This window comes from Giraffa tippelskirchi, chromosome 9 (assembly GCF_054371585.1).
Source record: "Giraffa tippelskirchi isolate mGirTip1 chromosome 9, T2T-mGirTip1v1.2.pri, whole genome shotgun sequence".
Classification (NCBI taxonomy): domain Eukaryota; kingdom Metazoa; phylum Chordata; class Mammalia; order Artiodactyla; family Giraffidae; genus Giraffa; species Giraffa tippelskirchi.
In genome coordinates this window covers 99,512,469-99,527,139 of record NC_137283.1, presented here as the reverse complement: position 1 = coordinate 99,527,139, position 14,671 = coordinate 99,512,469, and the positions used below count along the sequence as shown (strand labels likewise).

Sequence of the window (14,671 nt, the reverse complement as noted above, 5' to 3'; positions counted from 1 at the left end):
CTAAATGGGAAAAAAACTTGAACAGATACATGTGTATGTGTAACTGAATCACTCTGTTGTATGCCTGAAACTAACACAACATTGTTAATCAACTATGCTCCAATATATAATAAGATTTTTTAAAAAAATAGAAAAGAATTACTCCAAATAACAATTGTCAGTGGACTCTCTTTAAAAGTATGTAACTAGATGATAAAATAACCTGGATTTTAAAAAGAATTAATCCTCTTAGGAGGGCTATCTGTTAAGTAGAATGTAAATACAGTATATTACATTCTATCTCTGCTGCTGCTAAGTCGCTTCAGTCGTGTCCGACTCTGTGCGACCCCATAGACGGCAGCCCACCGGGCTCCCCTGTCCCTGGGATTCTCTAGGCAAGAACGCTGAAGTGGGTTGCCATTTCCTTCTCTGTAGAATGTAAATAGAGTATATAAATTTAACCTCACTCAATGACAAATACACTGCCACAAGCCACACATAAAATCAACTGATGACTCTGAGTAAACCACAAAGCTAAGTGATAAAGAAATGGCAGTGGAATGACCAAAGGCTAGTGCTTTCTCTAGTTAGGTTTAGGATTTATTAATACATAAATGTGACAGTGTTTTCAAGCCTTGTAACTTGCCCTCTCTCTCTAGCCTTGCCTTTCTCATGACTTCCAATCTCCTAGTCCAGACAAAAAGCATGAATCTCTGTGCAAATCATGGTACCTCTGCAGCTTTCCTAGGCTACTTTGGAGAACTCTCCCCAGTTCACTCAGCAAGGTAGAGTACATTCAGATTTACCCTTCTGCAAGAAAACTTCCCTAAGTCAAGACTAGCACCCTCACACGTACAAAAATAGAACAGCTAAGGAAAATGGTCAAATGAATACACCAATGCATAGAAGATGTCCTTTATATCTGGAGGAAACTTCTGCCAGGAAGAGTGTAAAAGAAGGTACTCCTGGGGTCCAGAGACACCTTCCTTTCCTTGCAAGTGATGCTCTAGACCTGGGCATGCTGGGTCATGACAAGACTATGCAATACTGGTTTTACTTCAATCAGCATAAGGAATTGTGCTAGAGAGATATTCCACACTCAGGAAGAAAGCAGGTGGGAGGTGAAGGGTTTTAGGTTCAACCACAAGGGTCCCTCTTATGCTCACCAACCCTCTCTGTGTTCCTCCTGCAGTGCCTGGGTGAGTGAATTCCCTGCTATCCAGACCCGCCAAGGGGCCTGTGGCTAAATGCAATTATAGCATCTCTACAGAAAAAAACTAGGTAAACAATTATAACCGATTTTTCTAAGAAAATCAGCTTTTCATTATCTTCTACACTTTAACAATACAGGGCAATGTGACATCTTAATGTTGTTATCTCACTGAATGGAATCATGTATGTGATACATGTGAAAATAAACTTTTTTTTTAGAATCAAACAAATTAGTCTGGAACATGATATCATTACCATTAAGTGGTTTATTTTTTATTCTAAAGTAACTGCATTATTTTAAGAAAAGGGTAGTAGAGGTGAGTATATTTTTGGATCTTCACACTCTTTTCTTTCATATTATTTAAATTTTTAAGCAAATTTGTAATATAAAGATAAAGCTAAAAGTAACAGCAAAACTGACCACAAAAACCAAAACCTTAGAACTAAAAAAGAGTAAGGGATGATAGAAATGTCAATTTATTTTAATCTTTTTGTCTTACTATATGTTACCACGGAGAAGGCAATGGCACCCCACTCCAGTACTCTTGCCTGGAAAATCCCATGGACAGAGGAGCCTGGTAGGCTACAGTCCATGGGGTCGCTAAGAGTCGGGACACGACTGAGCGACTTCACTTTCACTTTTCCCTTTCATGTACTGGAGAAGGAAATGGCAACCCACTCCAGTATTCTTGCCTGGAGAATCCTAGGGACGGCAGAGCCTGGTGAGCTGCCGTCTATGGGGTTGCACAGAGTCGGACATGACTGAAGCGACTTAGCATAGCATAGCATAGCATAGCATATGTTACTAAGTGTGTTCTTCAACTTATCCCAGTGAAGCAGCAAGTACATCAGGAATTAAGCCACCATTAACACTAAACAACAAAAACTTCTATCATTCTCTGACTCATTCACTGCGAAAAATTAAATTATTACTTAAAACAGAGACATGTCCAGATCTGTGTTAGAGGATATGTCCAGATCAATTATTTCAGGTCCGTGGTTGACGGCAGGCAGTCCCTGGGAATCAGCATCAGCCTCAGAGCTTTTTGCAAATTCTTGGGCACGAGGTCAGATCTCTTCAGTGAGAAACTCTGGGGGTGGGGCCCAGCAATCAGCACTTTAACAAGTCCTACAGGTGATTCTGATGCCCATTAATGTTTGAGAAACACTACTTGACATAACATGTGAGGGGCTTCCCTGGCAGCTCAGTGGTTAGGAATCTGCCTGCCAATGCAGGAGACATGAGTTTGATCCCTGATCCTAGAGGATACCACCTGCCATGAAGCAACTTAAGCCTATGCACCACCACTACTGAGCCTGTGCTAGAGAGCCCATGCTCCACAACAAGAGAAGCCACTGCAATGGGAAGCCTGTGCAACACAGCTACGGAGCAGCAGCCACTCTGCAGCTAGAGAAAAGCCCGCACAGCATCAAAGACCCAGGACAGCCAAAAATAAATAAATAATGTTAAAAAAAGAAAACAAACCCAGGTGAGTGCTATTTTTTTCTTTCTCACTTACTTTGATGCTGTGTGTCTGAATACCTTTCATCAAAACCACTGGGAATAGCAAGTAAATTTTCTGTGTCTATGCTCAGTCGCTCAGTCATGTCTGACTGTTTGTGACCCCATGGACTGCAGTCCACCAGACTCCTCTGCCCATGGAGTTTTCCAGGCAAGAATACTGGAGTAGGTTGCCATTTCCTACTCGAGGGGATTTTCCCGACCCAGGGATCGAACTTCTGTCTCCTGCATTGGCAGGCGGTTCTTTACCACTGCACCACCTGGGAAGCCCAAGTAAACTTCAGACCAATAAAAATCCCAGAAGACAAAGAGCAATGCATATTCTAGAAAAACAAACCAGAAAAAATGTCTTATGTTCCTAAGGAGACTGAACCACAGAGACGTCCTGTGTGTGTGTGTTCAGTTGCTCGGTCGTGTCCAACTCGATGAGAGCCCATTGATGGTAGCCCACCAGACTCCTCTGTCCTTGGGATTTACACCTGGGCGAGAATACTAGAGTGGTTTGCCATTTCCTCCTCCAGGGAATCTTCCAGACCTAGGGATCGAACCCACGTTTCCCACATCTCCTGCACTGGCAGGTGGATTCTTTACCACTGAGCCACTGGGGAAGCCCACAGAGGCATCCTAGGTTTTACTAATTCAATGCCTTGCCTGAGTCCAAAATGGAGGTGCAATATACCTAAAACCAGACCTGGTTCATTCTGCCTGGGACCCCCGCATCCCTCCCTGATCTCATCTTCTAGTCTAGAATCCTTGGGTGAATCATCTAGGACAATTCACTCCCTGCTCAGAGAGCTAATATATCTTCTAAATATCTTCAGTGACACATGTGTAACATAAGTAAAAGCTGCCAGTGAGTGCCTTTACAATCATGTTTAATATGTACATATGCATGTATCTGTGGGCATACATACACAAATTGGGAAATAAATTTGACTATACAGCTGTCTCCCTTATAGCCTTGAACCCCTTTAGATGAGGGACTATACCATATTCATTTTGGTTTCCCAAGGGTCTAGCAAATCCCCACATGGGATATATTAGTAGAATGATGTTACTTTGGTAGTAACATAATTCGCAATTCACTTTCTCAGAGGATAATGAAGAAACAGGCTAAATTCACCTGAAATCAATAGGATTACTTAGGCAGACAGAATTTTAGTATTTAAACTGAGCATTGAAAAGTGTCTAAACATAAAGACACCCTAAAGCCATTTGTTAAATACCATTTCAATAACATCAACTAAAGTCCCTTTTGACAACCTTTCTGAAACATTATCAGAACAGACATTTTTTCTTGATCCTAGCAAGATATTACCTAGTGTCTGATACATAAAGTGGAGAAGGCAATGGCACCCCACTCCAGTACTCTTGCCTGGAAAATCCCATGGATGGAGGAGCCTGGTAGGCTGCAGTCGATGGGGTCGCTAAGAGTTGGACACGACTGAGCGACTTCACTTTCACTTTTCACTTTCATGCATTGGAGAAGGAAATGGCAACCCACTCCAGTGTTCTTGCCTGGAGAATCCCAGGGACGGCGGAGCCTGGTGGGCTGCCGTCTATGGGGTCGCACAGAGTCGGACATGACTGAGGTGACTTAGCAGCAGATACATAAAGATTAATAATATTCATAATTTTATTCCAGTAAGTGCAACTGCAGATACTATTTTTTCACCTAAGTCAAATATCTGGTATTTTTTTAAATTAGTTTATTTATCTATTTTTTAACTTTACAATATTGTATTTGTTTTGCCATACATTGACATGAATCCACCATGGGTGTACATTTTTTCCCCTTCCAGAACCCTCCTCCCACCTCCCTCTCCATCCCATCCCTCCAGGTCATCCTGGTGCACCAGCCCCGAGTGCCCTATATCATGCATCGAACGTGGACTGGCGATTCGTTTCACATATAATAATTTACATGCTTCAATGCCATTCTCCCATATCATCCCGCCCTCGCCCTCTCCCACAGAGTCCATAATACTGTTCTATTTATCTGTGTCTCTTTGAATTTTAATTTATCTCCAAGGAATTCTACAGTGACTCCTAACCTTTCTGAAATCATAGCATTCATTTTTGGGGTTTTTTTTTTAAGGTTTTTCTTTTTTTTTGGCCAGGCAGCATGTGGCATCTTAGTTCCCTGCCCAGGGATCGAACCTGCATCCCCTGTATTGGAAGCGCAGAGTCTTAACCACTGGTCCACTCGGGAAGTCCCACAGCGATCAATTTTGTTATTTATAAATCCCCATCTTTCTGAAATGTACTATAAAATACTTATTTTCAAACGAAATGGCACATGTGTTCTCCAATCACAGATTGCAGGAATTCAAAGACATAGCTTTAACACCACAAGCTGCTGATTGCTCCACTGCGATGTCTTTAAACTTAAGAGGCTTTGTCTGTTATTCATTCCAAAAAAGTTACTGAGGGCCTAATAGGTGGCCAGCACAATGCTAATTTTGATATATAAAAATCATGGATTTTCTCACTGGGTAGCATCTACCAAATTTTCTTATTCTTTTTATTACCCATACTTTTATTGTCAGTAGTCACAAAAGCTCAGAAGGCTGTATTAGTTTTGCACACACATACATATGTGTATATATGCACACAAATATATTGCCTCCACACGTTCTCCCTCCTCTCAGTTGGTATGGCTAGTAGCCAGCCTAGCCTTCCAAATGTCCAGAGAAAACAGTATAGAATGATGATTCTTCTCCAAAAGTGACCCTCAGTTACACAATGGATATGATTTTAAGTATGGTGGCTTAGCTGCTAAATCGTGTCCGACTCTTGCGACCCCGTAGACTGTAGCCCTCCAGGCTCCTCTATCCATAGGATTTTCCCAGGCAAGAATACTGGAGTGGGTTGCCATTTCCTTCTCCAGGGGATCTTTCTGACCTGGGGGTCAAACCTGGATCTTCTGCATTGCAGGCTGATTCTTTACTATCTGAGTCACCAGGAAAGCCCATTGTAAGTATAAAAATCAATTATTAGTGCTTGAACTCAATATATGTTGGTATTTCTCAAAATCTTCCTAAAAATAAAATGGCAGTAAAATTCACCTGATATCCTGGCATGAAGATTCTGCTTCATGGAGAGACCTTCAGGCTGAGAAAGGGACTGGAGAATCGTCAAGGCTGATCTTCTCAGGGCATTATCAAAAACAGTTAGCACTTCATTAGGGAATGTATTGAAATATTCCCCAATTTCCATGTTGGTCTCAAAAAGGGTCATGGCATTAACCACAACTGGGTAATGAGCATCTTCATCTCTTTCCTTCAAGATGAGAAGTATGTCATTCTTATGGTACTCCGAAACATATGACTCAAACACTTGACCAACCAATGTAACTTGATCGCTATTCATCTTGATCTAGGTAACTAAAGAAAGAGAAAGGACTGTGTTACATCTTTGATCTTCTAGACTTATACACCAGTTTACAAAAAAGACTGTTTGGCTGTAAATCATTCTGACTTTGGGCCATACTCTAATTCGATCTGAATTATCTGTCATAGTCATTTACCTGGAAAATTCCATGGACAGAGGATCCTGGTAGGCTACAGTCCATGGTGTCGCAAAGAGCTGGACACGACTTAGCGACTGAGCACAATTATTAAGCACATAAAATCGTAAATGCCAGTCTTTTGGTTTAAGTTCCTCCTAGTAGAGTTCTTTGCAAGCATCCTGGTTCCGGGTTTTATTCACACAAAAAACATTTTTCTCTCTCTCACTGGCAAACCTTGTCTCACACACACACACACACATATTCATCTGTATTCTGCTACATACTACTATTCAGACTGGTAGCCAATTCTGACTTAAGTAGTTAACGAATTGGCTTTAGAAATTTACATTTGGAGGTGAAAGTATTCCTATTTTCTTTTTCCAATCTCGGAAAACTATTGTTGTTGTTTTAGTCTCTAAGTCATGTTTGACTTTTTGAGACCCCATAGACTGTAGCCCATCAGGCTCCTCTGTCCCTGGGATTTTCCAGGCAAAAATACTGGAGTGGGTTGCCATTCCCTTCTCCAAGGGATCTTCCCAACCCAGGGATTGAACCCGAGTTTTCCACGTCTCCTGCATTGGCAGGTAGATTCTTAACCATTGAGCCTCCTGGGAAGCTCCACACTAAAAAATGAGCTGGCAGGAAAAAATGGCTTTTTAAAAATAATTTTACTTCTTACCCACTTTGTTCTTTCAGTGCTTATGACTAGAAGGGGCTCAGTTGGCTACAGCAAAAATAGTTGTGAAGAGTATAAAAAAAAAACTAGGAAATTAAATTGAGGAAAGGAAACTGGTCTCTAAATGAGAAATCACTATGATTAAAAGTAAATATATTATATTTTAACTTATATCTACATATTAAAAAGGGCCTGCTACTATTCTATTTTCATGAATATATGTAGCTAACATGTACAAGGCACTATCCTGGGAAATGAAAAAAGCACAATAAAAGGTCCTCTATGCCTCAGAGAACCAAAGAACAGATCAAATGAAGTGATGTTCTAACAGTGGTAAAAATGTAATACAAATGGGAGCACAAAAGAGACAAGAATTAAATTTAAATGGAGTGACAACCCCAGACGTGCCAAAGGGCAGTTACAAACAAACTGCCCAAATTGATCATTTAAGAAATTCACATTTGGTTTGGAAACAGACCACTGGAGGACAAACGTCCTTTGACTTATTTCATTCAATCAACATCTGTTTTACTAGAAAGATGAAAGAAGACTGTTATGACATTCACAGTTTAACATCCTAAATATGTGTTACACATGCTACTAGCAATATTTTGCTTTCTCTGGGAAATAACTGGAAGGTATGAAAGGAGTAAGGGGTAGTATACCAGTTATGTCAAGAATCCTGACACCTACAGGATGCCAATGTGAGATTAAAAGATGTATAGGCCACTACACTGATAAGTATTTTGTGTGGGTTAGGTATAAATTCAGCTAAGGGTAAAGCAGAAAAAGCACTTGGGAAGGAACAACTAATCATACAGTATTTTCATCATTTGGCCTTTGCTGGAAAAAAAAAAAAAACTGGGACTCCAAGAGTGGCTATAAGATACGGTCTCAGTTCAGTTCAGTCACTCAGTCGTGTCCAGACTCTTTGCAACCCTATGGACTGCAGCATGCCAGGCTTCCCTGTCCATTACCAACTCCAGGAGCTTGCTCAAACTCATGTCCATCGAATCAGTGATGCCATCCAACCATCTCATCCTCTGTTGTCCCCTTAGATAACCTCTAAGATTCTATAAATGCATATTAAATTTGGATGCACAAACTTAGCAACTTAAAAGGCAGTTCCACATAAGGCTGCAAAGGGGCAGTCTCAGAATTCGTGGTTCGTATTAATATCAGTTTAAATTTCGCCTAGCCTTTTTGAAACAGCATAACTAAAAAAAAAAAAAGCATTCACTTTCAATATGTGGGCACAACTGACTAATTAAATGTTTCCCAGTTCAGTTCAGTCGCTCAGACATGTCCGACTCTTTGCGACCCCATGAACCGCACCACGCCAGGCCTCCCTGTCCATCACCAACTCCTGGAGCCCACCCAAACCCATGTCCACTGAGTCGGTGATGCCATCAAACCATCTCATCCAATGTCGTCCCCTTCTCCTCCTGCCCTCAATCCTTCCCAGCATCAGAGTCTTTTCCAATGAGTCAGCTCTTCGCATCAGGTGGCCAAAGTACTGGAGTTTCAGCTTCAACATCAGACTTTCCAATGAACATCCAGGACTGATCTCCTTTAAGATAGACTGGCTGGATCTCCTTGCAGTCCAAGGGACACTCAAGAGTCTTCTCCAACACCACAGTTCAGAAGCATCAATTCTTCTAAGCAGCTTGCTAACCCTAGAAACACGCTCACCCATACTTGAGCAGCATTTTACAACTTTCAAGTTCCTTTTCCTTTCTCTTGTGGAATATTTGAATACAAAATAAATAAAGCCAGGTTGTGCTACTTTATTCTCTTAAGTAAACCACCAACAAGAAAAACCCAGGAGGATGCAAAGGCTGTAACTGCCAGCTGGGTCCCTGGGAATCACAGCCCGCGCACCCGCCGCCCCGCCCCCGGGCCCCGCCCCCGCGCCCTAAGATCCGCCCCTTTGGCACCGCCCCGCCCCGCCCCCCAGCTTCAGCTCATCGCCTCCTCCCCGCGGGTGCTCCGCAAACGTGGAGCCAAGTTGTGCCGGGAGAGCCGCTTTCCACACTTCCGTCTCTGGACACTGCCCGTGGCCGACAACAACACTTCCTAGGCTCGGCTGCGGGCAGCTCCGTCGCCGGCCCGGTCCCGATGTTGAATAGTTTGGGAATTAACCAGGTGTGGGCAAGACTTGGGACGCACTGCGGGAGAAATAAAGAATGGTGAAACGAGGCGGCGGCTTTCACTTACTGGCGGTTACGCGGTGTCAGAAGTCACCGGGGGCGCGCTGCTCCCGACGCCGAGGGGCACGAAGGGCTCAGGCCGGGCGGCGGGGTCGTGCGGGGGGCCCGCTAGGCGGGAGGCGGCCCCGGGTGGAGGCGGGGCGGGTGGCGCGCGCGGGGCCGCTCGAGGCGCCGTCGGCCCCGGGGACGCGCAGGCTCCCGCGGGTCCGCCTGGCGCCCGGGCGAGATAGGCGCCACGCGGGCGGCTCGGTCGGGCCCGCGCTCCCGAGGGACGCCGGGCCGCGCACTGCCTCAAGTTGGCGGCTCAGGTGCCTCTTCCGGGTGGAGAAGCGGGCGGGCGCGCGCCCCGCCGGGCGCCGAGGGACGAGAGGGGCGGGGCGGGGCGGGGCGGGGCGGGGCGGGGCGGGGCGGGGCGGGGCGGGGCTGGATGGGCGGAGCGAGGCGGGTCCGGGACTGGGCGCCGGAGCCCCGGGGCGGGCTGGAGGGAGCGGTAGGCGGTGGCTCTGTAGGTTTGTTTGCACGGACCGGGCTTTTCTTCTGTTTTAAGACCTCTGCCAAACCCAAGGCCGCCACGATTTTTCTTTGTTTTCTTCTAGAAGTTTTAGAATGAAGCTTTTAAGTTTAGGTTTATGATTCATTTTGAGCTGATTTTTGGATATGGGGCGAAATAACGGATTTTTTTTTTTCGAAATATGGACCTTAGGATAACTCTATTAATAGAAATCTACCATTATTTGTTAAAAGAGCTGTATTTTTCCCCACAGAATAGCCTTCGGACTTACCTCCAATATCAGTTGTCCTTATGTGTGCAGGTCTAAGGCTCGAGATTCTGTTCCCCGGCTCGAGATTCTGTTCCCCGGCTCGAGATTCTGTTCCCCGATCTAGCTTTATAAAAACACGGTCATTTGAAAAGACCCTGATGCTGGGAAAGATTGAAGGCGGGAGGAGAAGGGGACGTCAGAGGATGAGATGGCTGGATGGCATCACCGACTCAATGGACATGATTTTGAGTAAACTCCAGGAGTTGGCGATGGACAGGGAGGCCTGGCGCGCTGCAGTCCATGGGGTCGCAAACAGTTGGACACGACTGAGCGACTGAACTGATAAAAACAGGAGGTTATCTTAATTACTGTAACTATAATGAGTCTTGAAATTGGGTAGATCGTTTGGCCTCCAGTTTTGTTCTTTTTCAAAGTTGTTTGGGCTCTTCTGTTTCCATATGAATTTTAAAGCCAGCCTGTCGTTTTCTGTGAAAAAGCTGGAATTTTTGTTGGGGTTGCATAGAATCTGTAGGTCAGTACGGGAAGAATTTACTTGTTATTAGTATTTTATGACCCTTGAATAAAGTAAACCTCCCTGTCTATTTAGGGGTTATGTAATCTCAAAAATGTTTGCTCTTTTGTCAAATTCATCTGTCAGATTTATCCCTAAAATCGCGGGAAAGGAGGGACCATACTTTTTGATGCTATATAAATGTTTTCAGTTTCAATTTCTGGTTGTTCTTTGCATACAATTGATTTTTAATATTTTATTATTAAAATTTTTAAAGCAGTTTTAGGTTCATAGCAAAATTGAGTAGGAAGTACAAAGATTGCCCATATAATCCTTGTCTCCACACAGCTGCAACCTCCCTATTAGTATCCTTTTACCAGAGTGGTGGATTTGTTAAAAGTGATGAACTGACATTAACACATCATCATCACTCAAAGTCCATGGCTTATAGTAGGGTTCACTCTCGGTGTACATTCTGTTTTGACAGAGGTATAATAACAGGCATCCACCACTGCATGTCACAGAATAGTTTCACTGCCCTAAAAATCTAAAAATCATCCCTCCATCCCCTCTAACCCCTAGCAATAACTGATCTTTTTACTCTCTCTGTAGTTTTCCAGGATATCGTGTAGTTGAAATCATACAATATGTTGTCTTTTCAGATTGACTTTTTCACTTAGTAATATACATTTAAATTTCTTTCATGTCTGTTCATGGCTTGGACAGCTCATTTCTTTTTGGTGCTGAATGATACTGCATTATCTGCGCATACCATGCTATCCACTCACCTACAGAAGGACACTTTGGTTGCTTCCAAGTTTAGCCAATTATAGATAGAGCTGCCATAAACAACCACGTGCAGGTTTTTGTGTGGACATAGTTTTCAGCTCCTTTGGGTAAATACAAAGGAGCATGACTGCTGCATAATATGATTAAGAGTCGTTTTGTAGGAAACAACCAAAATGTCTTCCAAAGTAGCTGTACCATTTTGCATTCCCATCCACTATGAATGAAAGTTGCTTTTGCTTCACATCCTCTGCAGCATTTTGTGTTTTCAGTGTTTTGAATTTTAGCCATTCTAATAGGTATTTAGTATCTAATTGTTATTTTGCTTTGCATTTCCCTGTTGACATATGATGTTGAGTATCTTTTCATACACTTAACTTTTGTCTGTTTATCTCTGGCGTCTTCAGGTCTTTTGCCCATTTTTTAGTAACATTGCTTGTTTTCTTATTATTGAGTTTTTTTCCCTCAGAAAATGTCTCCAAGGAAGAATGAAAACAGACATTTGAAGATTTCATTGTTGCTTTATACATTTGGGATTTTTTAGATAAAAAACACTACAAATCCAAAGGCTATAATGCTTTAATATGTGTAATTACATTTTATATGATTCCATTTTCTCTCCATTCTTAGCATTCAGTTATGCTTTTTAAAAAAATTGGTTGCCTACTAGAATTTGAAATATACATTATAATTAAGTCCACTTTCAAATAACACTATACTACTCCAAGTATTTTATAATAGCAAAGTAATCCTGAATCTTTCCTCCCATCCCTTGTATCATTGCACTCATCCACTTTACTTATATAAGCTTATAAGACTTAGCTGTGCATAATGAATATATTGTTGCTATTGTTATGTGGAACACACTGTTGTCTGTTAGATCAATAAATAATAAGAAAAATAGAAGTTTTTATTTTCGTTTAGTTTTTCTTCAGTACTCTTCCTTAGTTTATGTAGATCTGAGTTTCTGACATATTATTTCCTTTCTCTTCAAAGAACTTTTAACTTTTCTTGCAAGGCAGATCTGCAGGCAACAAACTCCCTACATTTTTGTCTGAGAAAAATATTTTTACTTCACTTTTGAAGGATAATTTTGCAGGGTACGAATGATAGGTTGATGGGATTTTTCTCTCAACACTAAATATTTTACTCTGCTTTCTTGTTGCTTGCATAGTTTCTGAGGGGAAGTTGAATATAATATAATCTTTTTTTTTTCCTCACAAGTGTTTCCCCCACCCCTGATTTCTTTCAGGATTTTTCTTTATCTTTAACATTAATTTGACATTAATTTGTTGCAAGTCCTCAGTCATTATTACTTTAAATATTTCTTCTGTTCCTTTTCTTACTCCTTTGGGAATTCCCATTATGTGTATGTTTTGTAATTGTATATGTTTTGACAGTTGTACTTGTCTTGGATATTCCAGTGGGTTTGGTTTTGTTTTCCTGTCTTTTTTGTCTTTGCTTCTCAGTTTTGGAGGTTTCTACTGACATATCCTAAAGCTTGGAGATTCTGTCTCCAGCTGTATGCAGTCCACCGAGCCCATCAATTGCTCAGTCACTTCAGTCGTGTCCGACTCTCTGCGACCCCATGGACCATGGCCTGACAGGCTTCTCAGTCCGTGGGACTCTCCAGGCAAGAATACTAGAGTGGGTTGCCAGTTCCTTCTCCAGTGATAAAGTATGAAGTGAGTGAAGTGAGTGGAATGAAGTCACTCAGTCATGTCTGACTCTTTGCGACCCCATGGGCTATAGCCTACCAGGCTGCTCTGTCTATGGGATTTTCCAGGCAAGAGTACTGGAGTGGGTTGCCATTGCCTTCTCCGGAGCCCACGAAAGGCATTCCTTATTTCGGTTACAGGGTTTTCACTCTCTAGTATTTCTTTTTGCTTCTTTCTTAGGATTTCTGTCTCTCTGCATACATTGCCCATCTGTTCTTGCATGCTGTCTATTTTATCCGTTATCCTTTGCCTATTAATCATAGTTGTTTTAAATTTTCAGTCTGATAATTCCAACATCCCTGCCATATGAAAGCCTGGTTCTGATGCTTGCTCTGTTACTTCAAACTGTGTTTGTGTGGGTTTTTTTTTTTTTTTCATGTATCTTATAAATTTTTTGTTGAAAGATGATGTGCTAGGTTAAAGTGCTATAAATAGGCCTTTAGTAATGTAGTGATAAGGTGTGGTGTGGGGAGAAGTCTATAGTCTTATGACTAGGTCTCATCTTTTAGTTAGTTTTGTCTCTGGATTATGAATTTTGCATGTTCTTCTCAGTCCATTCCCTGCTTAGGTGGTACAGGATGGTTAGAGTGGGCTGGAACTGGTATTTTCCTTAACCCAGGCAGAAGGCTAAAGGAGATTGAAGTTGTGTATTTCCCTTCTTTCTTGTGGAAGGCTGGAGCCAGGTGCAAATAGTTATTTCCCTTTCCCCAAGGTCAGTTAGTCTCTGATAGACCCTAGGAGGTTAGGCTCTGGTTAAATAGTTTCAGCTGAGAGCAGAGCTTACTATGAACAGAACGCTCTGGTGTATTTTAAAATGGTTTCCTTTCTCCAGCTCCTGCCAGAGCAGGAAGGGATTTTTCTCCAGTATTTACTGTGAGGAACTGATGAACTCCTGAAAGTAAAACCCACAAAAGTGTGAGTGGGTCCCTCTGGAGTTTTTAACTTCTCTGACTTGCCCACAATTAGCCTCCAGTGATTGTCAATTACAGATTAAGTTTCCATACCCCAGCACTGTTTCCTCTGGAGGATTTCAGCTCCTGAGTTTCTACTTTGGTAAGTTGTGATTCTCTGTTGTCTCTTCAGTTTGAGGGGGCAACAGTTTGGCCTGTGTCCTCACTCTTAGGGATTTAAGAAGAGCTATTGATTTTTCAGTGTTTCTGGTTTTTACTTGTTGTTAGAATTGAGTGGTGATTTTCTGGTTTCTTATATGCTGGATAATCTCAATCATCTTTTAAAGAAATTTAAACAACAAGAAAATAATTGTGTATATTTATACATGTAGTCATAATTTCCAAACTATGAGGTGGTTGGATGGCATCACCGACTCAATGGACATGAGTTTGAGTAAACTCCTGGACCTGGTGATGGAAAGGGAGGCCTGGCGTGCTGCAGTCCATGGGGTCGCAAAGAGTTGGACATGACTGAGCTACTGAACTGAACTGAGTCATAATTTTCAGGGCTCTTCCATGGTTTCAAGTATTTTATTTACCTCTTCCTTTTGGCTCCTTTGCAAATTTTTTATTTATCACTGGGTTCAGTAGTTTGTGATTTGCCTTGTTTTTTCCTTCAATTTCTTGTTAAAAATGAAAAAACTCAGTTTTTCCCTGTGCTCTTTTTCTGGGTAGGGAAAAGCTGTTTCTTCCTACTGTGTGTTTCTTCTCTGTGAGTCTCCTTTAGTCCTCCCAAAAAACACTTCACTTCTGACACTTCTGAATACTAGAAGTGGGTCGTTTAAAAAGCATTTTCTAGCCTGTCTCTACTTCTTAACATGGTCCTCTACCACTT

The 14,671-nt window shown here is 42.2% G+C and overlaps 1 protein-coding gene across 1 annotated transcript in view; it reads right to left on the bottom strand.

Annotated features, from left to right (window-relative positions):
• Positions 1-9,468, bottom strand: part of MCM9 (minichromosome maintenance 9 homologous recombination repair factor) — an 80,089-nt gene extending 70,621 nt beyond the window's left edge. The window contains 2 exon segments of the mRNA XM_081530901.1: positions 5,782-6,099; positions 9,118-9,468. Of these exon segments, the coding sequence (XP_081387027.1) occupies positions 5,782-6,085 (304 nt within the window). The 5' untranslated portion in view covers positions 6,086-6,099; positions 9,118-9,468.
• Positions 9,469-14,671: the final 5,203 nt, after the last annotated feature.